The sequence below is a fragment of the Phaethon aethereus genome (genome assembly GCF_964289735.1).
Source record: "Phaethon aethereus genome assembly, chromosome: 1".
Classification (NCBI taxonomy): domain Eukaryota; kingdom Metazoa; phylum Chordata; class Aves; order Phaethontiformes; family Phaethontidae; genus Phaethon; species Phaethon aethereus.
The window spans coordinates 69,136,872-69,163,071 of NC_138575.1; the positions used below are offsets into that span (position 1 = coordinate 69,136,872).

Sequence of the window (26,200 nt, forward strand, 5' to 3'; positions counted from 1 at the left end):
GTCTTGCATACATCAACAAGGAAGGCATAAAGGTGACTGATGCCTCCCAAGCCAGTTATTCCCAATAAAGTACATCTTTCTACCATGATATTCCATGTACATTCAAAGAAAAAGTCCTTATTCTCTCTGTAAAACCAAAGATGTTGTAAGTCACAGAGACCCTAACCTGCATATGTTAAATTAAATGTATGTATTACAATGATTGAAAAGTAACTAATAGCATAGGACTTGTCAAGAACTTTTTTTTTTAACGTTCCTTTAGGTCTGAGGATGTAATCACCTCGGGTCAATACTGAAGATAAAAGAGAGACCACAATGTAATATGTACAATAGCAAACTACATTATTTTATTTTTATGTTTCAGGGCTTAAGGCTTTTCTTCTCCAGCATTCTGGAATTGACTGAAAATGTTAATATTTAATTATGCCAGTTCTGTACATGACAGTATTATCAGATAGAGTTCCCCTGAAATGGAACACTGTTACTAAAAATATGTGCCCTTCCTGTCATTTCAGAGAATGGTAGTTTACATTTCAGTTTACAGTTCAATGTGAATACCTTCTTTCATCTTGAAATAGTCTTTCCTAGCCTTTTTCTCTAGGCTCATTTCCTTGCTTTCTGAATTTCTTATGACTCCTTTTATTCCTCAGATGGAGCTCTATCCTCCTCTGTATCCAAGCATATTCCAGTGTGTCTTTCTCAAGTGCTAAAATAGTCTGGCCAATGGTTTAATTAGTTATTATTCACTTTCGTAAAAAAAAATACGAATTTACACCTTATGGTATCGGATACATATGAAAGGATTTGTATGTATGCATGTAAGTATGTACCATGGATGTGCTATATGGGGGAAAGAAGAAGCAAAGCTTCCATGCATGAACTTCCCAAGCTGCTCAGCTCATCTAGTTTTCTTGTGAAGCGCAGTCATGCTACCCGTGACGTGAGAAAGTGTAGTGTGGTTCAGAAGTCTGCTTGTGTCACCTCTGCCCATCAGAATTGAGGACTGCTTTTGTTGAATGGGTGTAGTGGGCATAGGATCACAAAAAACTGTTTGAAAGAGTGAAAGACAATCAAATTAAAGGACACAGGGAAAAACGAGGACAGACTAAAAGTGCTAAGGGCAAGAAGAGAGGAAGAGCAAAATTGAAGCTCCGAGAACCGAGATATTTATCCTCGTATGTAATTTATACATACTGTATCCGTGGTTTTTTGTATGCATGCCATTGTATAGAATTCTTCTTCCCATCTTCCATGGCTCTGCCTTGCAGTAGGAGTTGAAGCCTAGTAGATGCTCTCACTATGAAAGCTTTCTGAACTCATTCTGTGGAAACATTTTCTACTAATGATTGCCAAAAAATACTGAAGTCATGGATATGCCTGCTAAGGAGCAAAACATTTGGGTTTGCTGTGCTTGAATTCCAGAAACAAAATCTGAAAATTAATTTTATGCTTATTAGAGTAACAGTGGAATGGTCAAAGAGCTAGCATTGAACTGGAGTGCATAAAAATGGGGATTTTTCAAGATTATGAAAACACTGGCAAGTTCCTATTACTGTAAAAAATATTGCAAGACAAAAGGCCTCTTATTTGTGACATTTTTTCTTTAATACTTAAGTTTGACAAGTTTTAATACAGAAGCAGTAAGTATTGTGAGTTGACTGCTGAAGACACTAGCATGATTTAACACACCTCTAAGATTTCAGAGGTGATGTCTGTGGGGGTAAATCATAAAAGGAAAATGTTTGAATCCTTTTTAAGAACTGAAAAACAGTCAATTCAAGTATATTGCATAGACTTCTTGTCAAAAGCAGTATAAATTATAATTTTCATCATCACTAGATTACACATATGCATTGTGTACCGAAGGCTACATTTTTAATGTTATAATTTGACTTTGCCAAGAGTTTTTCTGTAGACGAGTCATCTAAACCTCAGAACTGAAATAGAGGGGAAGTCATCAATACAAAGAATGTTTAATGAATTCAGGTTGAAGTTTTTAATTATAGATTTTAATCAAGAGCTTATAATATTCTGAAGGACATCTTTAATGAATATATTGTTTCCAAAACAAGTCTTATTCTAAACAGTCATTTGTGATTATTAAAGGATAATGGCGCTTGAATGACATTTCTGTATTACATTTCTTAGGACAAAGATCACAGAATCACAGAATCATTAAGGTTGTAAAAGACCTTTAAGATCATCAAGTCCAACCACCAACCCAATACCACCATGCCCACTAAACCATGTTCTAAAGAGCCACATCCACAAGTTTTTTGAATACTTCCAGTGATGTATGGGCAGCATACTGCACCTCCCTGGGCAGCCTGTTCCAATATTAAGATATTAACTGTTAAATATATCAATATTAAGATATTAAACAGGATTACAGTAAGAATGATAGAAACAGTTAAATCTCACAGAGAAGTAGATACTGGTAGACATATGCAAAAACCAACTGAATGCTCAAGGTTGTAAGCCATGTGTTTCTAACTTGTATCTGCAGAGCAATTTTGTCTCACCCCAAGGAATGCCCAGGATAAGCATTCACAATTTCCTTTTTATTTTGGAGAGGGTATTAATTATTCCATTTTACAGCTAAAAGGAAATGCACAATGAATGGACACCTAGTCAGCCAGCATACATAGCTATTCAAACAGGTTTAGAGGAGAGTGGCAGAAGTAGGTGACAGGCAACTGTCTGAAGAACTGTGACTGCTATGATGGTAGAGTAAGAAGGATAGAAATAATGACGTTGAGGGCAGGATGTCTCAGGACTTAATTTAACCTTTGCCACAGCTGTCAAACCCCATGAACTTTTCCTTGAGATCATGACAGAACTAAAACTGTCTATACTTTGGGAAGTTTGAGAAGAATATTGATTTTTTTTCTACATTATTTGGTGCTTGGGTTAACATACTGATTTCTTTTAGCAAAGTAAATACATTATTCATGGTGAGTTCCATTTTCAAATGATTACACAGGCATTCATTCACTGCATAAATGTGATCATTCTCTCTGTGAGACACATTTTATGCTTGTAGCATGTAGAGAGCTACTCATCCTACTGTCACACTTCTTTTAGGTTCTCGGTATTGTCAGTTATTACACTGTGTCCTCATAAGCTTTTTAAATAAATTTATTTTCAATATGATCTTTTTAGTTGTTAGATCATGCAGAATGGTCAAAACCACCAAGTTTTCGTGCCTGACTCATATTACAGTGTAATTTACTGGATACAGTACTACACCACGATTCAGAAGATAAACTCTTTCCTGGCATCGTCTCCAACCGCTCACTTGTTCTCTTTCTCCCTGTCTCAAATTCTCTAATTGTAAAATGAGCTGAAGTTTTCGTAAAGTGGAAGTTCTGCTTGGGAAAAGTGCTACAGAAGTGCTAGGTAATATTAATACACAATATTCTAAAATAGTGTTGTTGCAGTGATGTGATGGTGATTCTAATACCTCATTTTGAATTTGTTCCCAAAATTATGTTAGATTTGTATTTGACTCAATTTATTAATAATTCTTATTTTTCCTTCCAAGATCGTATTCCTTCCCAAAAAAGGAAAATAACCCATATGTTAAACATTTCAAGGAGCTGCCATTCCAGCATGCTGAACAAAGCTCTTTAGACTGCTGCCTCTTCATTGTCATCTTTTGTCCTCTGAAGGGTTCTTTCTTCCTCTCTCTAAAAACATACAAATTATTTGTGACATATATAATAATCTGTTATAATATGTCCATTACATTTCTTCATTCATATGTGTAAAAACACTGTGAAATAATGTGTCTTATGCTTGCCTTAGAGACATACCCTGTGCAAAATTTGAAGGCAGCTATATGAAATAATTTAAACATTATCACTTGGCCTAACTGAGAGATAAGATGCCAGATTTGCTTTGTCATACTGGTGACAGTTAGGGCTCCTCACTCCCACTTTCCAGATGGGCAACGCTTCAGGAAGAACCCTAATGTGATGCACTCAAAGAAGGTGATGTAACTAATTAATCATTACAAGGGCAGCACTTTGAATACAGTTGTCCTGGCTAATCACAGGACCTGCCTTCCACCCTGCTTATGTGGGCGTCATCATTAATTATGGAACTGAAAGACTCCTGTGCTGTCAGGCTCAGGCAAGGAGACACAAAGAGTTCATGGACTGACAATTACTGCTCTGAGGAAGTACAATTCAAAATCCTGGTTTAGCCATCATACAATTATCTACTCTTTTCAAGCCTTTTCAAGCTTTGCCTTTCTTCAGAGAATAATCTTTTCTCCTTTGTCTGTATTAACTCTGAATAATGGAAAGCCTTTTGTAGTGACCTTCTCACTTTAGTGTAAGTAATGATCCTGTTATGGTGAACAACTTCAGTAATGCTGGTATCAATGTTTTGCTTTATGATTAACCTCCTGCCATTCCAATTTGGAAACGGTGCCTTCCCATGTTCTCTCTTATTCTATATGCATCCTGGCATGTAATCTTACCCAGTAAGTAAAGAGTACCGTTAGACTGGGATGGGTCAACCTAGAGAAAGATGCTGTCCTCAAAATGATGATAACTTCTGCTCCTGGTCCTTTACCTGTTTCTGGGAACAACTCTTATGGTAGCTTGTTTTTTTAAAAAAACTCTACTATTTTGCTATCTTAATAATTTTTTTATGTTTGAAGAATATATTCTCTGTGCAAGAATGTTATATCTACAAGCACAAAAGAGCTGATCTTGATACACTGTTCATCTTCTTTCTGATCCCAGAATGATAAGGCTAACCTTTCCAGATGGAATTTTGTCATCTGTAGTTCTGGGATGAATTAAGCACTCACAACGGAGGTGTAACTGGATTGTATCACTGTCTTCCTAGTATTCTTACAGATCAAAGAAGAACACAAGTAGATACTCATATTCTAAAACATTCAAAACAGATGGCTGGTTTCTTTTTGTAGAGATTTGTGCTTTTCAGCAAAACAATTGCAAAAAGGCCATCATTCATTTCTACTAAATGAGATTATTCCAGGTCTGTGTCTTGTTTTCTTTTTTGAACTGCAGCTGAATATGATCTTCTGCTAATGGCTTGGTCTTTGTACCAAGTAGGAGTTATGTACTCAAACAGTTTTGTTTCTGGCCACTTCCAGGAGAGTTGTCCCTTACAGCTTGTGTGATAGTCTGTACTATCTCCCAGTTACTCTGTCATTTAGATTTCTTACAGCACTCATCCACACACTGGCATGCAACAATGCAAGGCCAGCGGCTTCTGCAAAGTGTGAATATACTGTTGGTGACCTAAAGCAGAGCGGAGCTGAGCTCCAGCACCCACAGGCAGGATGGAGACAGCAGTGGAATGGCTGGAGCCAGGCTGGGGGTGTCGTCGCCAGCACCTTTCAGTTGTAAGTTAGGAGGAAAGAAGCTGGGGGCGGAGGGAATTAACAATATTAGAGAAGGAATCAAGCCCAAACCTGCTTTCCAACATATTAACGATGAAAATAAGCTCAAGAGAAATATGACTAAAATAAAAACTGATAAGGGCATGTAGCCAATTTAGACGCTATATTTTCCTGGCTGGTAAAGTTCATAATTGCTGATGGAGATGCCAGGATTTACAGTTCCAACTCAGAGTAGGCTCACCACAAGCAATGAAGTACATCTGTTCGTTTAATATAACATATAGGTAAGAATTAATATATATTATAAAATAGCTATATTTATTAATGGGATTTTGCATTTGAATGTAGAGCAAAGAACTCTAAAAAGAATTCTCGAAGACAAATAAACCAGGCGTTTGGTGGCTTCGTGTGGCTTTGCTTTGAAAGTGTCATGTAGCAGGTAGAGAGCTTGGAGAGCAGAACGAAGACCCAGTGTTAGAGAGGGATGAGGCAAAGATTCCTGTCACCTGCGGACAGGGAGGTTATAGTTCATCTGAACAGGAAAAGCACTGATTGTGTTCTCTGGTAGACTACTTAAGAAATACCTTCTGTTTTCCATTAGCAATGTAACATACAGCAGGGAGGCAAAAGAATGCAGCCACTGATACATAAGCCTTCCCATGGACACACTCTCCCAGTGTATGTGCTGCAACGTCCTGCTTTCAAACAAAAGCATATTAACCACTGTTCCCTTTTATCCCTTGTAACTGGAAGAAGGAATAGACAAAATACAGTACAGCAAGGAATGCGTGTGCTTTCTTGATCACTGTTATATAGATAACAAGTGCTAGAAAGCTTGAATGGATTAAAAATATAAGCAGGTTGTTCTTACTTATTCTCAGGCTGCTATGTTGTTGCAGAGAAGGAATCGGCATAAAATCTAATGGATTCTGTGAAATCAAAACTTATTTAATTACACCTACAAAAGGTTGATCAGGAGGATGCTATTTAAATCCATAGTGTCAGATACAAGCTGCAAACAGTTGTTAAACTACTTTCACTTGCTGTGGGAATACTTTTTTTTTTCCTTTATGATATTCTAATTGGCAATATTCTAAGCCTGACTACCCAGTTTCACAGCTATCTATAATTTAATTTATTATTCAGAATTTTAACCTGACAACTAACAAAACTTACAGGAATGAAATTATCAAGTGAAGATTTTAATATATTATAGTGGAAGATTTAGGTTCTCTGTAGATCTTGCCCTACTTCGCCCATTCTGTTTTGCTCCAGAACTAAGCTGCTGCGTTGCTGGACTCCCAAGAAATCTTGAAGACAAAAGAAAACTTAGACAAATAAAAACAGCATTTGAATTTGTATGTTCTGATCTCATCTTGCAGTTAAGCCACAGATTTCTCTCCTCTCTCCTCTGCCTCAGCTAGGAAAGAGGCATATGGACTGCTACAGAAGAAAAAGATGTGATGTGGGCACAGTGCGGTTAGTTATATTTAAGGGTAGGGGTTTGGGCAAATGCTCTTGCTTTTGGAAGTAAGGGAATGATGAAACAGGTAAAATTCAAGCTGGATTAGCTGTAGGTAGACACCCTCTTCAGCTGTGCCGAGTCACCTCCTTCCTGAAAGTGTTCCCCCATGGTCCCGTAACAAACATCTCACAGTCCCGCCAGCGTATTTCAGTTCTGATCTGCAGTGGTTCCCGCTATTCCACACAGGGTTCCCCGCAAGCTTTTGCTCCACAGCCCACGTAAGCAAAAGTTGCTAGTCATGAAAAAGCACTTCTGGATCTGTTATGCAGAAAAATATTTTTTAACTACTCGTTCATTTTCAGTGCTTTAGGAATCCTACCAACCCACTGCGATTCTTTGCTTCACCTACATTATGGGCAGAGGATTTTATTTGAACAGAGGGAGCTAATGACAAAACTACTTTCCCTGTCTTGTGTTTTCTCTGTTCTGTTCTTCTGGTCTGGATTTTTCCCAAGGTGAAGAGGGTGAACTCTGGAAATCATTAATCCATGGAATTTGTTCATGGTGTGTAAAAATTTCAAAAAGTATTTTCTATATAAAAATTATTTCCTAATTGATTCTGTCAGAAATGAACTGAGTAAGACAGCTCTGTCAAAATAGCCAGAATTTCTTTAATCTCCTCACGCGTGGTGTTTTGTTTTGTTTTATGAGGAGAAAATGATGAAGGTTAGATTTAAATCCATTTTTGTCTTTAAAACAAATCTAAAGAAAACTGAGCCTGTCCCTGAGCTTTTGTATTGTGGTCTTCTGAAGAAACCAAGTATCTCTCTGCAGCAGTGAACTGAGCTGAACTGAAGTGAGGTCAGGCAGTGTCTTTTTGAGAACTTTCTTCTGTTTCCATTTAAAATAATGAAGGGAAGACATCAGTGGCAAATTGTGCTGAATTTGGGAAAGCTTTGCACTTTCTGAGCCAAATTCATGCCTCATAAAACTCCATTGCATTCAATAGTTACAAGATGATTGTAGTTGAACCCTTGCATTTGTTGCCAAACACACACAAACGGTCTGAGCAAGAAGGCGTAATTCAATTTGCCATGCAAATACTTCCAGGCTATATCATTCAGTATCTTAGTTTATTTCCGTATCTCCCAATATAAGATATTTTGCTCTATAGGCAAAATTTTCTTCTTTGGTAATATCTATAATAAAACCCAGTTACAGGGAGGCATCTGAGGACCCACTATGATCGTCAGGTCCTCCTTGGAATAATTTCTTTTTAACAAACATATGTGTTTGCCCAGACTTTGAGCCCACCTTCTCCTGTGTAATGGTAATTTGGGAAGTACGTTTTGTTGGATAGCATAGCTGCACCTGTATGTAAAAAAGTTTAAAAATAATTTCCCACGCTCACATGAAAAATGTGATTGATAGGAGATAAAGGGCTACCTCGATTTAACTTGTTTTCCAAGCATATTTGTTATGTCCAATCTGAAGTTTTGAGGGGGTCTTTGGTGTTTGGGGGTTTTAGTTGTTGTTTTTTCAGAATCCCTTATTTTTTTGTGCCTTTGCAGGATCTACGAAGAACGCTCAAGGTTCATAGACCAGGCTAGCAAGCTACAGCAATTCTCAAATTAGTTAACTCCTTGGAAACTTTCAGATTCATTTCATCTACACTTCTTTGTAACACTTTTGATATAAAAACAGCGAAATTTTGACCTCATGTTATTTACTTTGACCCCGAGATTACTTGTCAATTCTATTTTATTTTCTTCTTGATATACCTGTTCTTCCAGGGATTTTTCTCAAATATTTTAAGATTTATGGGTAAGTTGAGAAATATCTACTGAATATTTGATTGTAAAATGAAGACCAATTATCTGCAGTACTCTGTCTTTTAGTGTTCCGTAGTGGTTATATACATGTAGCATATGTGCAAGCAGGGTAGTCAAACTAGTAGAAGAGTATGACAGCAGTCATGCCAGTGCCAAGCATACATATGGCTCTTTATATTGGCATTGCTGTGTCAAGGAGATGCTATTTTCTCCTTTTTTTTGCTTGCTCAGAGAAATCATAGGCATGTAGCTGTAAGAAAAAATCACTGCGGTTGATCCATGATCAACTTGCATGTTGATGCGTGATTCTGATCAGTAAGGCAAGTTGTATAAGGAGGTAACTTTTACAAGATCAACTGATGTAGCTGGAAAAACAGACAAGCTTTTAGGGATGCATATAGGTCTTACTTCAAAATGGGAGCTGCAGATTTATTGCTACGTAGAAATTTAGGTGTTCTCTGAAATTAACTAAGTAAATGACTTGTTTCTCTAAAAGAAAAGCGGTTGCTTCCTTCAGAGAGGAAGGGAATGTTAACAGGGAGAAAGGTGACCAGGTCATTCGCCCTTCTGCCTGGAGAACCCATAATTTAAAGCTTGTGGCTGTGGTGAATGAGTCCTATTACACGTTGATTAAAACCATACTTTATTCTGCAGACACCTATGGATAGTCAATATCTCATTTGTCTCCAATCGACACTGCTGCGCTTACACCACCCATTCACTGGTTTTCTTTTTCATATAACCCCCTATGTGTTTTTGCCTATTTACATTAGACACTGCTCAGGCAAACTTTTAGACACCACAGTCTCTGTATGGGAGGTATATTCCTCTTTCACAGTAAAAGTGACCAAACAATTGGGTAGGTCTCTCCAACCACATTCAGTTACAACTACCTTTTCTTATCTATGCAGCATTTATACATGTATTTTAATGCAGACTCTTATCATAAAAAAAAAGCTTCTAAATACCGTAACTCATATTTCAGCAGACCATTGTACAGCAACAGCAGGACTACCACTGAAGAAGCAGTATTAATTTCATTCTAAAGCATTTTTTTGACCCAGTGACTTGCAAAACTACAATTAGATTCACATTTGTCATGCTCAGAGATAAAAAAATCTGCAAAATCTCAAAAAACCTGAACATGTTGTTTCCAAGTTTAATTTGGTTTGGAATATGTTCCCAAATGTCTTTATCAGTTGGTAGAGATGGTTTGGGTTTGTATCAGACATCTGTCAGGCGTTTTGTGTGTCTGCTTCAGAGTTGTAGTGATTTCCTTTTTTAGTGAAACATGTTGTCAAACTTAGCTGGCCATTAACAATATTCTGAACTTGAGGGTACACTAAGCAGACTTCATTCCATGCATTGATGAGGATGGCCTAAACCTCTCAGGGCAATTAATGAATCAGGGCTGCTTTAGAAGATATTCCTGGGTTTGGTCTGTTTACCCGTTGTTTTCCTAGAAAGCTCTACAGCTCTGAGCTGGTCATGAGAACGCGAGGTGGTTTATGAATCCGGCACTGCCCTGCCTTTCCACTTAGCAAATGCTCTTACACCCTCTTGAGATAAGGCAGTGGCAGCTCTGCTGTGTGGGAAGCACAGTGCCTCTTGCTAAGTGGCTAGTTCAAATTAGATATGGCAGGAACGCAGATATAAGGGCATTTCCTACTTGACTGGCAGGGTTTAATGGATCCCAAGTGAGAGGAATGATTGCTCTGCGAACAGCTTTGGGAGGGCTGCTAGTTAAGAACTTTCACACGCCTCATTTGGCCTATTTCCAGCTTGAGGTAAGGGGGAAGGGTACAGGAGGAATGCGCTTCGAAAGTGGACTTGTCCCTGAGCAATCGAATTTGACTGTCATATGACAATCTTCCATCGTTACTTGCTAGCTAGCTGTGCCTGCTCTTCAGCGGGGGTTTCTGTTCGCAAAGAATAGCTGGGAAGGTTGACAAGTCAGATTCTTTTCAGACTGAAATCTGCACATCTGATGGATATTCAACAGACTTGCAGTATCTGAAAAGAATACAAGGCAGCTACTATGTTGACTGGACAACTAGTTATTAGAAACTGACTACTTAATTTTCACATATTTATAAAACAGTATTTTTTTTAAGATGTGATATTCCATCACTCTACCCTCTGTGGGCAAACCGAATAGTAAGAAGGATAGGAAAGACATCAGTGAAATTGGAAGCATCACTTTTTTTCACTTGCACAGGCAGTACGCTTTCAGATCATAATCTAGGTAACCCAGATTATAAGAAATAGGGGTAAATAGTGCAAATCCCATGAACGACCAAAGCTGATGGATATAATTGGCTAAATACAGTTGTGCTTGATGATGGAAGTGAAATGTAACTAAAATATCCCTTCCTGCTGCCCCGTATACAGGAGAGCAGCAACTGCCCTGCTGCAGTTTGCAGTCTTGATGCATCAAACCATTATTTTTATATGTGTGTTTATATCTGCACACAGATGTTGCCCCAAGGGTTTCTAACAAAGCACGTGAGCTGGCTCTCGCTGCAGGTTTGTCTGTCTCTGCCGCGGCTGCCGCGTCGCTGTGGCTTTTCGCAGCGGCTGCCACGCCGATGTTCTGGCGTAGGCTGCTGAGCGCAGCTACGCTCCGCAGCACGAGGAGCCTGACGCTAGTTAGCTGCTTAGCCATGGCTCCCGGAGCCTCTCACTCTGCAGAAATTAATCCATGTAGAACAGTGTTAGAAGCAAAATAAGCGAGCCCTGACAGCCTTATTAAAAGGGGTCGAAGCCAGAGTCTTTGCTGAAAGTCGTGCTAGCACCCTGCTCCTGTTGACTCGGAGATTATCTCACTCCTCGTTCATTAGCAGGGTCAGAGGTGTCCTACTGAAAGGATATCCCCGGCCCGCTAACAAGCGGCAGGTGCAGCCCCTGCCTGGGAACACGAAGACAAGTTGCCAGTACCATGGCAAGGCTTTCCAGCTCTCCTAGCTGGTGCACATCAGTGCCAGTAGCTTCAGCCCCTCATTTTACGGAGTGGAGGTACTAAGCAATTCTTCCTTGGTTTTTCATCAGCTGCAAACTGTGGAGTTTTGTATTACCGCGGTTTTGAATATATGCCCACATGCACCTAGAACGATATGAAGCAGTATTCTTGTGGGAGGGCATAGCGAGGGATTCCCGGCATGTATTTATGCATTTGAGCTCTGGGTTTTTTGTAAAACAAATGAAAAATGGCTCTCCAAATACTTATTATGGGAACTAGATGACTCCAGTTTGGATTGCAATGAGGAACAAGGATTAAATTCAGATTGGGTAAAGTATAATGAAATAAAATAGTACTTATTAAAGTCCTTTGATTTTAGTTTTTTAGTCTATTGTATAGAATCTGGCTTGCACAATAAATGAAAGTCATTGCTTTTTCAAAACTATAGACTGTATCTTAACTATAGAAAAAATTATAGAAAACTGTATCTTAACTTTCTGGTTAAGATATGTCTCTATCCAGTTTCTACAGTGGAGATACATTCATCTTGGAAACAAACATCTCGGCATCATTTGAAACTATTCTCTTTAAAACATGTTTATTGCATAGTTAGGTCACAATGAAATGTTTGTTGGCAAAACAAGTTAAAATCTACATTGCTATTGCCTTAGTTGTGGACAGACACCTTTTATCAGAAAAATTAATTTCCTTTAAAGCAGGGAGTTAAAATAGTTGACTGAAGCACTGCTGGGTAATCAGTACAGTTAATGCATTCAATTTAATACTGTTTCATTTTTCACCTATATCACTATTATTTCCTTTATTAATCAGACAGCTATCATCACCACATCCCCTTCCCCTAGTGTACTTGGTTTCTTTCTGCTTCAGCTGGATGGTTGCTGAGTTGTGGGATAGGAGTACTAGCGAGGAGGGAAGGTGTTCAGGTTTCTTCCATATGAAGTTGAAGAAAATTGTAATTTAGCGGCTGATCTTTGCCTTCAGCACTGCTTGGATCTCAGGCTGTTCCTCACTGTCTCTGTTCTCATATCTCAGATAATTCAGCCCCTCTTAGAACTTGATCAGAATCGCAGCAAGTTGAAGTTGTACATTGGACATCTGACAGCCCTCTGCCATGACCGTGACCCCCTGATTCTGCGTGGACTCACCCCACCTGCTTCCTACCACCTGGATGATGACCGAGCAGCTTGGGAGAAAGAGCTGCAGAAGATGACCCAGGAGCAGGTGAGTTTGTGGTCTGAAGCTCTGAAAAAGGACCTGAACTGTTGATGTAGGTCTTACTGATGTGCCACATCAAAATGTTGGGAAACTGTTCTGTAAGTGGTGAAAACAGGTAGCAAAGATCCACTCTTCATCTGACAGAAGGAGTCAATAATTTTTTGAATCACTGCCATTTAATATTTATGATGGAATTTTATCTGTTCTTTTATCAGTATTTGATGCCAGGCATCTACACACTTATGGGAAATCAAACTGCAAGATACCACTTTTGCATTAACCATTTGTTACCTGTTAACAAATTTTAGCTGCTCTTTGTAATTTAATGTAGTCATAGGGATCTTAAATTTTTTTTAATTACACTAATCAGTTCTATTTTAATTGGCACATTTTTATGAGTGTAAATGTATACAGTGTCCTTACCTTCTGTTACAGTATGTTTTGCCAATAATTTTTTTATGCTTACCACCTTACCTGGATAACTAAACTGAGATTTAGACCCAGTGTGCTAGATGCAATACACCCATGCTTATGCACACACACCCAGAGTTATTTCAGAAGTTCAACAGTGTATTTCCAGGAGTTTTGGAATACAGAATTGGAAGGTCTTAATAACAGTTTGTCTGATGAAGTCTCTACAGAGACTGTCAATCTAACTGTAATTCAACTACTGAAATAATCTTCCTTTCTCCCAGCTCCGGTGATGTCTTGCCTTCTTTAATCTTTTCACTGGCAGTTTTTATCTCTTGTTTTCATACTATAATTCATCATTCCCTACAACCCTTTTTCTCATGCCTTCCTATTTCTATTTTCAACTTTTTAATTTTACTGCTATATTACAGAATGTTTTTGGTTTTTTTTTTAGTTAAACTAATGTAAGGGACTTCTACCAGAAAGAAATTTAACTAATTTTGTCTTTTTGACCCTAATTTTGGATTATAATGCTAATTCTTTCACTAAATTATTCACTTTCATGTGACTGTACCAAACTCTATCCAGTTTGCAGACAAACTAGTGTGAAGCCTATATAGTTAAAAGTGGATTTGCGGGTCAGCGAACAGTATCTTGAGCCTATCCGGAACACTTCAGCTCTGGCTTTCTTCTTTTGTGATGTTTAAGCGCATTTTCTTGCACTTCCAACTTAGGGCTGAATTTTGATCCAAAAATTAGAGAGCAGCTCAGCAGCCAAATTACAGGAAGCCAACAGAAGCACGTCTAACAATTCAGGAAGAAGAGCAGACCTCTGAAGATAAATATGCCTGTAACAGGGCCTAGATGGTACAGGACAGTTGATCTCTGTCTTTGTACCTGTCTTCAGACATTTATTTGATTCAGCGTGTGCTGTGCGCCTCACTCCATATCTCCATTTGCCTCTATAGGTCTGACACGTTCCTTTTCCCTGCAGAGCCCGCTAGCCCCTACGCATCCAGAGTCAGCGCTTCGTTTACCGCTTGAGTTCTGTAATCACTGATACAGGATTAAAAGTTTTTCAGTATAATGCATGCCATCCTCATTGACTGAAGAGGTACGACTCCTACGTTACGGCTCAAAACACGAGGCATACCATTTTGAACTGCCTCGTCTGTCAGATTGGGATGAAGCATTGGATGACAAAACGCTGTAGCATGTATGGCAGGCATCTCTCAAAACAAAAGTAAAGGCTGGATGTGGGCAGAGTTTGGCTATCCCTGAAACAAATTGACTAGTTTGTTATAGCTGTGATGATCTTTGAATATAATCAGGTTCTGTGGGGATAGGTGATATCTTCTATTCGATCGAGAGAATGTAGGTAAAGAAAACAGAAAAGGCTGTCTTTGGCAAGTTCTTCTGAATAGACAGTTAGCCCAAAACAGCATCTGCTTTTTCCAGTTCTGTGTACTGGTCTAATAAAAGGTAATATTTCTCATTCAAACTTTGCTAGTCCATTAGCAACATTTATGGGTTACACAGTAAAGAAAGCATCTAAGTATAAATTGTGAGAACAAGAATTATCTAAGCTGTCCTCGAAAAGAGAAAAAATGTATTTTCCTATCCTCTCCCATTATTGTCTTAAATCTGCATTGCTATCGCCACAATTGTTTAAAGTTACTACTCCATTTGTGATTCCCACGACTAACTAACATCTGCTAAAATAAAATGTAGCAGTCTCTTTTGCTTTCCCATACTCATTTAGATTGTATTTAACAAGCTTCAGTTGCAAAATACAAACTAATGATATATTTCAATTTACAAAGCACATTTTTCATTTAAGTCATGGAGCTTTGCTATTTCTAACTGCAGAATTTCCTTTGTGTTTCAAGTATTCCCATGGGGGGTGGGAATCAGTTCTCCAGATTTGCAGAAGCCCATCACAGAATACCCATTTTGCATCTTTGGAATTTTAATGAGTTTTGTAAATTACTTCAAATCCAGTGCATTAAATTCACTCCTGTCCCTTCTAATATGATCTTCTGTAGATAATGCTTCACAAGCCTCAGTGGGAAAAAATTAATCCTCTTGAATGTTAAGAAGTGCTAACATGATTAGGGAGGATACATTTAACTGAACACCAATAATATTTAAGAATGATGCCAGTGTATCCACTTCTCACCAATGAGATTATTTAGTTTGTTTGAGGGTTGGGGTTTTTTTATAAATAGTTGAGTATTCATTTTCATACTGCTGCTTTTGAAGCTATGATTTCCCACTGCAGCAACTGTTACTGGCAAAGGTTGGTCCTGCTATGTTTCATCATAGCCCCTATAAGTCTCTCATACCTGCTCAAGAGGCTCAGATACAAATAGTAGGAGTTTTCTGTGGCTTCTTCTGGTGGGTAAAACTAGTATATGAAGCAGATGTAAGCTAGATGTAATTCTTCCAGCACATCCATAGTGACCCACAGAAACTAATGTACAAGTCATTGAAGAAGCATCTGCCATCATCAATACCATGGCTCTAAGGGGAATTTGTTGCCACATAAATAATTTTTTGGACTCTCAAAGTTTGATTGATAATTGGTACCTCTCATGTATAATAGTTTCTTTATGCTACTATTAAGTTCACCTATATTCCTTAGTGACTTCAATTGATTTTAATCAAAATATGGGGCCAAGATGCTATATCATTCTTTGTTGGCATTTTATCAAAGACGTTTTGTAAAGCTGACTTACTGTAGTAAAATTTTGTTCCATTTGTAATGAAGGCCTGAAGCCAGTACTTTATAAACCAGTATACTAGACTTAAGTTGTGACAATAAAGAAGCTACAGTGCTTGGAACCATGTTATTAAGTTATTCATGTGGTGGAAAATATTTCTTTGAGTCAGTTCTGACACAATATCCCCAAAGAAGTTAACCAGCACTCTTTCTGGAATTGTCCTCCTTTGACCCGTTCATGTCCTATTCAACTTTTCTTATTAAAAAATTGAAGGTACCAGAAGGAAGGAAGAATATTCCAGGTCTTGACACGAAGAAATAAAAATTCCATTCATTCATTATGAATAACTGCATTATCCTAGCAATTTCTATTAAATACAATATTTTCTTTCACGTTTTCCTAAACTTATCACTATGTTAATATTCTTGGGCTCTGTAGAACTACTGATTCACATTTCAGATGGTTGACTTTTAAGAGAGGGGTTTTATTCCTATATGAAAGGAAAGGACATTAAGAACATAATTATGTGGTCCACATTTTTATTTGTAGTTCAGTTTCTGTTTTTCTCTTATCTTTACAAAAGGAAAAAATGGGGTAGAAAGAGGAACTTGCTGAAAATCATAATTTAAATAAGTTGCTAGTGGCATGCTGTGCTGTGGTTGGAAGGCAGCAGCGCAAAAAAGTAAAAAGAGGCAACCAAAGAGAGGAACCAGGTATTAGTAGTAGGCAACAGTGTTTGTTCTGTTAATAGCTTAAGCAGTATTATAAATGGTTCTTATCGCTTCAAATCCAGCTCTAAAACGTGCAGAACCTTGTAGTATGGAGAGCTTCCTATTTTCAATAGGTCCTACAATCATTCTGAAAAAATATTTCTTCCAACAGAAGAGAACCTATCTAATGAAAATAATTTTCTTAACCCTAGGACTAGGAGGCATTTCGCTCCCTGCCATCGGTGGCTCTCTCCAGCCACGTTCGACACGTCCAGGCTGCTGGGGGTCCTGCCTATTTCTGCTGGCCCCCAGGCACCATTTTTTCCCCATACAATCAACCTGTTCCTCTTTCCCCAGAGGTGTTTCTGGCAGCATTTGCATGGTGACCTGGGCATCAACAGCACCCTGGGCAGATGTATTTCCATGAGAGTCTCTCTCAGAGGACACCTGCTGTGGGAGCTTGTCTCGCTCCACTACTAATGTGGTGTTGCACCTATGACTGCTTCGGTGGTAGAAGAGCCTTTGTAGGGAAGAAAGGTTGTCTTCCCTCTCCCTATGTACCAGCTTCAGCCAAAGCACAGACCATCTAGGGATCCCTATTTACTAATCCTCTTCCAGTAAATCAGGAATGTCTTTTCTGCTCAGCTGCTCGAAGCGGAGGGAGGAAAAATGTGATAATGTCGCTCCACTGTATCAGTCACAACCTGCTGTATCAGCTAAATAGTCATGGCGTGGTTCCGAGGAGCATCATTTACATTGCACATAATTCACATTTCACTCTCAGCAAAGTCAATGTTAAGCTTTTCGTACAAAAGGACAGCAGATCACGTGCATGTAGCTTTCAAATTCCATTTTAAAATTGCATATATGCTTGCTGAATTTCAAAAGTATTAAACACACATTTTGATTCATTATACAAACAATATTGTAAGTGGGATAAACTTTACTCCAAATTACAAATAGGTATTTTTATAAACATCCTGTGTACTTCATTGCTAGGATTCCGCTTGTGTTCTTACTTCTGTATCATCTATGAGAAATTACTCAACCTGAGTTTCTGTAAATAAATTAGTCTGCCATGTTTTGCATTTAGTCATTCTAAATTACTCTATTGCTTCAGTTTACCCTATCTTTCTTCTCTGACTGCTCTTCCATTAGCTCGTTATCTTCCCCACCTGATTTATGTCATTTATTTTTAATTTGTAATCTTATGGGAATGCATAATGTATTTTAAAGTTAAACAGCCCACTTCTGGTCTCTGTTAGAAATTAGAAGTAATAATTGCAACAATTTATATCCTTCTTTGTGTGCAAATGTATTTCCTGAGTTTAGCTGAGAAAGTAACGGGTATAGGAACTCTCTAAAATTATTACATTTTATAGCACTTTGAACTTTTATATTAAATTAACATTTTGGGTGGGGATGAGAACTTGGGATCCGTGTGATAGTTCTTAAATACTGGTTGAAGTCACAAACATTATCCATAAGTTGACCATATCCGTAATGCCATAACATTATCCATTTTCATTTGCACATGGAATTGCTAATTTTAATTAAGATATATGCTATCAATCAGTAACGTGAACTATTCCTGACTTGAAAAGAGATATAAAGGGAAAAAAAATTGCTTTCAGGACACGGTCAAGTGCTTGGGGTGTGTGTGGTGTGTCTAAAATGTACGGTGGTCTCATTTCAAGCAGTTCCTGCAAGCAGATGGTTCACCAGCCTGAGCTGTTCCCTTATTTTTTTGAGGGTAGCTCAGCGCTCCGTACGTTTTGCTGTTAGTAACAAGCTCCGTTACCCTGTGCCGTGCTCGGTCACTGTGGTCCTTGTGGAAGGTTTTTGCAGCATCTCCTGGTGTGAGCTACTGCTGTGGCTTCTGCTGGGCTGGGCAGGGCAGGGGTCTCTGGGGCATCCTTCCTGGGTAGACGGAACCGCGTGCAGGAGCAGCCGGGTCCTCTCTTGGCTTGTCGGGGTCACTGGGTTGTATGGACCAAAATATTCCATGGGAATTTCTTTCTTGGAATATCTGTCAGAAATTGCAGAGCTAACAGGATTGCCCATGACTTCATAATAAAGAAAATGAACTTCCTCTGAAAGAGAAATTAGTAACACGGGAAGAGTAGAGGGGACTGCAGCTCTGGTCCTGAACTAGCCGGACGCGTGTAACTTCATAGTTTCCTTCAAGTGCTTCCTGCTTTGCCCTTTCCTCTCCGTTGCGCACAGTACAGGTACCAAACCGTAACTGCCCACCAACCCTCTGTCCTAACAGTTGAAAAGTTTTCCCAAAACGCATCAGCTAGGACCTGTAAGAGAGGTATTTAAGATTAGCCTTGTAGACAGGTGAATCTTCCCCATCTTTACGACCATCGCGTACCGCCTTGGCTAAAGAGGCAGAGCCGCTGTGGGGACGCGGAGGCCGAAGCCGCCGGCAGAGGAAGGGAGGGGTGAGGTACAAGCCCAGCATGGAGGGTGCCTCACAGAGTAATTCTGGCAGGGTCTTGCAATCTGGCTTCGAGAGAGTAAACCGACACCTAAGGTAACACATTGCGACGGAGATTAGGAGAAGCAGCCACCCAACTCTTCTTCATCGTCCCTTCAGCGTGCGGAATTGCGAGCCGTTAGGGACGAGGGCTGTGGGCTTGCCTGCGTTATGCACGCCTAGGTCAGCGGGGCCCGGCCCTAGCCGGCAGCCCCGGGCTACAGGCAATAATTATTATTTGTTCTGCTTAGCCACGGAATAGCAACTTTCTGTCTACTATAGCAGCATTAATTTTCAGTGTATAACGCATACCAGAATTTACACAAACAGAAAAGTGTCCACTGGCTGGGAAATGATTGCTGCTGTTGCTGGAGGATGGACATCTTACCTGCGAGTGAAGGATTTGCAGGAAAATTTCTCCAGTCAAATGCAAAATATAACTTACAGCTGTTTATTTTATTCTTTCTTCCCATTTATATAATTTTGAAATTCATTCATTACCAGGGAAAGAATAACATTTCTGCTGTTGACAAAGCTTAGAGATGCTGAGGAATGCAGGATAAATCCCATGTGCAAACTTATGTCAAATACATGGACAAATTTTTTCAAAATTTTGGTCAAAACCAGTTGTAAAATCTATTCAGATGCACTTAAATATATTTAAAATATTTTTTTATGTTTACATTATTTTAAAAGGCAAGACAGAACGTTTTATTTGAAATCTTACTTTAATTTTTAAATGCATGTGTTTTAAATATTTGAAAAAGCTAACATAAAAACAAAATTTCCACATAGAGCAAAAATATTTAAGGGTCTACGTAATTTTTTTTTTTTTTTTAAAGTTTGGCAGACTGGGATTTCCATATTCCTAACCCCTTCTTTTGGCCCTTTTATAGGTCTATCATTGAGAAATAAAGTTTTGTATGTAATTGGCTCTCACTACTTCAAACATACATATTTACACTGGTTGGACTGGGAATATGGAAAAGCTCTTGACCATTTGCCTGACATACAGTGTAATTTAACTTATTTTGAGGCAAAACAAAGGTTAAGATTAAATCAGTTTAATTTCTTTTTGGTGCTTATTTCTGTTACTTTGAGCTCTAAATGTATTTTTCAGATTAACTATAGCCTGATCCAGAACCACCTAAACTTTGTAGAAACGTAATTCCAGATCCCATATTGTAGCCTTATAGAAGTCCTGCAGTTAACTTGCTTTTTGTGCTGCTCTACAAGCATCTCATATTCTGTATTGAGTTTTACTGTCCGTAGCCAGAGATGAGATACTACTTTATTTTTGTTTATGTTTTTTCATCAGTGTTTTTGTGGAATTGTTAACGAGAAGAAAATAACACTTTGGGGAGCAAGCCTCCTCCATATAAATAAACTCTAAAGGATCTTAGCTTAATGTTGCTGTGTTTATGTTACGGGATAAGCAAAGGCCACAAAGGTTCTGCGGAGCAGCACCACAATTCACCTAGTGTGCATATAAAACCACAGCATCCTATTTCTTAACTACAAAGTTATCTTGTATATGTGTACCTTGTATATGTGTATCTTGTATACATACACCGCTGAATGTCAGTTAATCTTTAAATAAGTTCTGGAATATCTTGGACCAGAGAAGCACAATGCAAGCTAAATTCGTGGTGAATTGTTTGGGACTTTTTTCACTGATTGAGTTTAACTATAAATGGAAAAGTATTTCTATCACAACTTGCTCTAAACCCAGGAAGGAAGGCAGCAGTGGTGAAAAGTGTCTGAATCTATTGCAGATTATCTGCAAGCTTCTATTCCCCTGAGATGCTGAAGGTCCTTTCTGTTCTTCTGTCCAAAGATAAAGTATAAATACTATGAAGCACTTGCCGGGGTCCTTGCTGTCCTTTTCTTTCTGAGCTGTCTATTTTCACTTGTCATCAACTACGCAGACATATCTGGCCTTGCCTTCTCTTCCTTGGTCATTTCTATGAGGCAAGTGTATGAATCTGTTTATATCCTCAGCTGAAAATGCCAACAAAAACGGACTATTAACACTCCTTTATTTTCATAGAAAAATGAGAGGGGGAGGATAACACCATTTCCATTTGCATTCAGAAGAAGAAAGTGTAGGAAAGCAGGAGCAGAATTGATAGTAACATTTCTAGAGAAACTTCCCTAAAATTTGGACTACCAAACATCTCGGTGAATAGAGTTACACCATGGAGAACTGGATGTTCCCCATTAAGGAGCTTGTCTGAATGAGGAGTGACGTATGCTGCTCACAGCTGTTTCTGAAAGGAGTGACGTAAATGGAGATGACATACATGATACAGAAATGCTGCAGCCAGCCACAGAGTCAATTAAGATGTCTTTGTTTAAGTAGAAATCACATTAATAAACCTAGATGTTCTGTAGCTAGCAAACTCAACGCAAGGCTATCATTGCTACTTTTTTCAAAGACGTTTCATCACAGACATCTGCCAGCCAGCTGTGTAGACTTTCTGTCTGCGCTAATTTGCAAAGTATTATTGCTGGCCTTCAGCATTCAGAGCCATCTCCCTTTGGGCTCTTGATGGTCAAAAACTGATTTCTTGGAAACATTTTCATCATCTGGTTCAGTTGGTTACTTTTGTTTGATTGCATTTGATTTATTTTAGCTTTGGCATGGGCTTATTTTGTTGGGCTTACCTTGATTTTATAAGAAATCTTATAAATACATCAATGCTGCCTGGTACAGCAAGACACTGAGACATCGCTGGCTTTGCAATGCTGCCCCGCTGAAGACAACATCCTGCAGGATTCTCCCTTGTCCACCAACCTCCTTTCGGTTTTGAAGGTTAATCTCTTCGAGGTGCTTTTATATTTGATTCTTTAATTGCTTTGTCCTTTCCTGGAGCTTCACCTGGAGGATTTGGCCGAAACGCCTGGAGGAGGGATGCTGGCTGGGCAGGTGGTGGTGCAGGACCCGCAGGGAACCGGCCCCTGCTTTCCCTGCTAACACTGCCCTCTCCTGGCCCTCCTCCTGCGGACCAAGAGCCGAGGTCCCTCGCAGGAGCCGGGTGAAGAAAAGGAGAATTACATCGTTGGCTTCTTCTCGCCTTCCTTGCTGTCCCTCCCGACCTCCACAACCTCCCACCCTTCTGATGAATGGCGCCGTGAACTCTTTTCGCCGGCCCGAGAAGCCAAGGCAGCCCTGTCTCGGAGTTCAATGTTCAAACCGGGCCCGTGAATTTACCCGCGGTTCGGTGGTTTGCAGGCTGCTGTAACTGGGGCCTCCCGAATCGCTGGGGCTTCGCTAGGCTGAGCAACCTGAGACTCGGAGGTAGTCCCTGCAACCCAGTCTCCTGGCTTTTAATATTCAGCACTGCTCCCAGCTGGCTGTGCTGACTCTTTCAGTCCTGCCTGCTGACTGGACCTCTCCCAGGCTTACCCATCCATTGCAAGCTTCCCACGAATAACTCTGCCAGGCTGTTGGAACGTGGCTAATCGCCTATCCACAGCGTGCCGTTTCTGAGCCATTAGGAGTTACTGCTGAATTCCCCCGTTTTCTCCCCGGGGAGCCCATGCAGAGCCCGGAGTGCTCCCCTCCCTCGCGTTTTCCCCACTTCCCCGGCTCATGTCACTCCACGGAGCAGGATCAGGTTGCTTTTGCATTGTGATTCTTGGCACCAGCCCCTCTCGGATTCATATAGCTGTTCTGTGAGTACGGCAGCCAGTAGGAACAAAGCACATAAGAACACATTAAACTAACATTCAGCACGCAAAGCCCAAATAATTTACTGTATGCTACTCTGCCTAGTAAAGGGAATAGTGTAGGACGCTTACCCTTTTCATTTCCTTTCTCTCACTTTTGTCTATAGAAGTCTATACCGTAACTTCCTTGAAAAGCGTTTGTATTTATTCTATTGTCGTTCTCGGGCTGTTTGCTTTTACGCAGTATTTCTTGCAGTAACAATCTCTTGTGCTTTACTTGATACCATCGCTAAACAGAGATGTACTGTTGTATCTGATTAGAATTTTAATTGTAGAAATGTAACCCTTCCCACTGCATTGTGCTTTTACGATGGTGAAATGATCCCTGCTGTCTGACAGTTCTCTTTTTAAAACCTACAATGAGCAGTGTTACAGAAGTACAAAATATAGATCAAGAAATGTGCATACTGATCACCAGTTATCCGTTTATAGATGAAAAATTCCAATTTGACATCCTTTCCATGTCACATATGAACACAGTAGAGGTCCAATAAAAATATTAATAACTTTGGAATAAGAAATGTTACAGGACTTCCAGATAATACTAGGAAAAAAAAAAAACAAATTTAAAAGGAGGTTCAAACATAGATAAGGTAGTTGCTACAGCTGCTTAAAATGACAAAGAAATTTGGACGCTGAAGCTTGCAATAAACGTAAGAATCCACCTATGTACCTGCTACAAATATGCTTGTCTTTTATTAATAGGGAATATACTCTATTAGAAGAAATCATATCACTGGAAAAACAGAAGAAGTTTTTGGATATATAGTATGTGAAAGAGCTATATACTAGAAAGCTTATCCAGTCTATCTATCTATATCAACTGGTCTAGTAGGAAATGCTGCTTCTCCTTGTTCTGTTAGATCCTTAGACCACTGTGAGTACAGTAATCCCTAAAATGCTTGCATAAATTACAGCCTTACTTGGGATTCTGCACAGTTCACAGGCTAGCATGGACTTTATCAATCGCTGGCCAGATAAACAGATTACTGAAGGCAGATGTTTTCTGCTCTTAACATTAAGACTCTGTGGGCCCCTAATTCTGGCAATGGCATTAGACCTGGAGCTAAAAGTTATATTCACATATACTCCAAGATGTTGTGTGGCGTGGTTTGTAACACCACTTGTTGGCAAAAGAGTTTATAGACTGTAGACAGAGTGAATAATAAAAGTTTTGAAGTTCCATGTCATTCTGAGCCAATTTCAATCTGATCAAAGAATGATCCAACAGGAAATGCAGAGTTAGTAAACAAAAACCCGTGTGTGCTCCACCACAATTGTGTATGGTTATCTTACAACTGAGTTAGGAAGCACAGTCTCTGAAAATCATTAATTCTGCAGAAGAATTAGAATTCTGGTTCACTCAGAGTGTATTATGTATAATTTTGTAACATTTCTCTTGGTTTCTTATGGGAAGTAATTCTGAAGTAATGTCCTATGAAACATCCTGTTATTCATGAATAAAAGTTAAAGTATTTAAAATAATGTACTAGCAAAATGCTGTATTGGTTCTGGAACACAGTTGCTTTCAGAAAAACATCCTACAGAGGAAACTTTTCTAATAGTTATTATAAAACAATTTATTTGGGAATAGTTAAGCCAGTTAGTTTTCCTATTGTTGATGTGGCCTTAACTGGGAAGGTCATAAGCCTGGTCCTTGGTGAAAAAGTGAAATAAAGAGGGGGGAGAGCATCCAGTTTCTGGTAAGGGAGTCACCAAGGGAAGATGCCAATCATGGAAGTGCCCAGCATGTTACGCATCTGCTAGCTCCCTTTCTAAAAGTGGTGTTTTAGCTTAGAGCTGAGCCTCCTGGGGAGGTCTTGTTATACACTGAATGCGTTTAATAGCAGAGAATGACTGTGCCTCTGTGTGTTTCTTGCAGCTTCAAGATGAGTTAGAAAAGGGCGAGAAGGAAAGCGCAGAGCTGCAGGAGTTTGCTAATGCCATCTTACAGCAAATAGCGGATCACTGCCCTGACATCCTGGAGCAAGTCGTCAATGCACTTGAGGAATCGTCATGACCTCAGCCACTAGCCCCACCGGAGCAGCACACCAGTGGCCAAGCTCCTTCAGTCCCAGGAGCCATGAGAGTGGATAGGAATGTGAAAGACAGAAAATGGAATAGAAACTTCTGGTGCACCTTTTACAAAGAAAACAAAAGCAAAAAAAACCTCAGAAAACTACATGCTCTCTAGGTTCTTCCAGTCTATGATTAATCAGCCGTGTTTGCGTTCATCTTCTCACTGCCTTTCTACTTTAGAATCCGATTCCCCATTGACTTTGTTGATGGTGACTTTTGGATACAGTTAACCAGAGCTCTTCCAGGTCTACTGAGCAAAGAGGGGATCCACTGAATACAAGCAGCTCTAGTTCTCCATGAGGTTGCAGAAGGGTAGCCCTTGCCTTTCATTCATTTATTGCTTCTTTTTTCTTTATTTTCCTTTTTTTTTTTCCCCCATAAAAGCTGAAAAACTGAATTTCATAGTGCTAAAACCAAACCTGAGTGTGTTCTGATTGTGGCTCATGACTGAGCTGGCTAGCTCAGGTCTCACTGCCTGTCTCAATGTCTCTTATGTTCTTAAATAACAGAGAGAGGAAAGGAAAGTTTCCCATTTTGTTCCTGTTAGTCACTTCATCTACCAGCTGGGAAACAAGGTAGGCATACTGGTACTTTCTGTTTACTTACCTTTGATTTTTATTGTTGACTGATCTGACTTTGAAGTGCTGAGTACAGCATTTTTTCAGGTAACTGTTTTCATCTGTTGATTTCTTGGGGTTTTTAGATGAGGTTTCTCACCATAGGTCTGTGTTTCCTAAGTTCTTATTTTATAGAGAGCTCTCTCCCTTCAGGCAGGTGTGGTCAATAGGTCACCTCCCAGATTTAACTTGTGTAGTTTGTCCATTGCCAATTTTTCAGGCCATAGCTCTGTGAACACCAGCTGCCACCAGAATAGTCTTAGATGTTTTGTAAATGAGAAAATTGCATCATTTAGCTCAAAAATATAATTTTAAAGCTAAGTTAGGTAAATCGGTAACATAGTTCTTACTATAATTGTAATTTAATTTATTTTGGTTTAGCTTAGGTTGACAAGGAATGAGTTTGAGTTCAAAGCAATAACCCAGTCCTATCAAGAGGAGCATCTCTGCTGGAGTTGTCACCCAGCTGAGTAGATAGGTATAAAATCACAGCTTTGGTTAAACCAGTGCAATTCTTATATGTATATGAGAGGCCTTAGTCTTGTTCCCATCCATCTTTTGACACTCGTTAAAG

At 39.3% G+C, this 26,200-nt stretch overlaps 1 protein-coding gene across 2 annotated transcripts in view; it reads left to right on the forward strand.

The window, feature by feature from the left end:
• The window catches only part of ERC1 (ELKS/RAB6-interacting/CAST family member 1), a gene marked incomplete at its 5' end in the record, with an annotated part of 295,446 nt that extends 269,570 nt beyond the window's left edge, over positions 1-25,876 (forward strand). For both annotated transcript variants that reach the window (XM_082013315.1, XM_082013316.1), the window contains 2 exons: positions 12,690-12,878; positions 24,813-25,876. In XM_082013315.1, coding sequence (XP_081869441.1) covers positions 12,690-12,878; positions 24,813-24,950 — 327 coding nt within the window. In that variant the 3' untranslated portion in view covers positions 24,951-25,876. The remainder of the gene's footprint in view (positions 1-12,689; positions 12,879-24,812) is intronic.
• Positions 25,877-26,200: the final 324 nt, after the last annotated feature.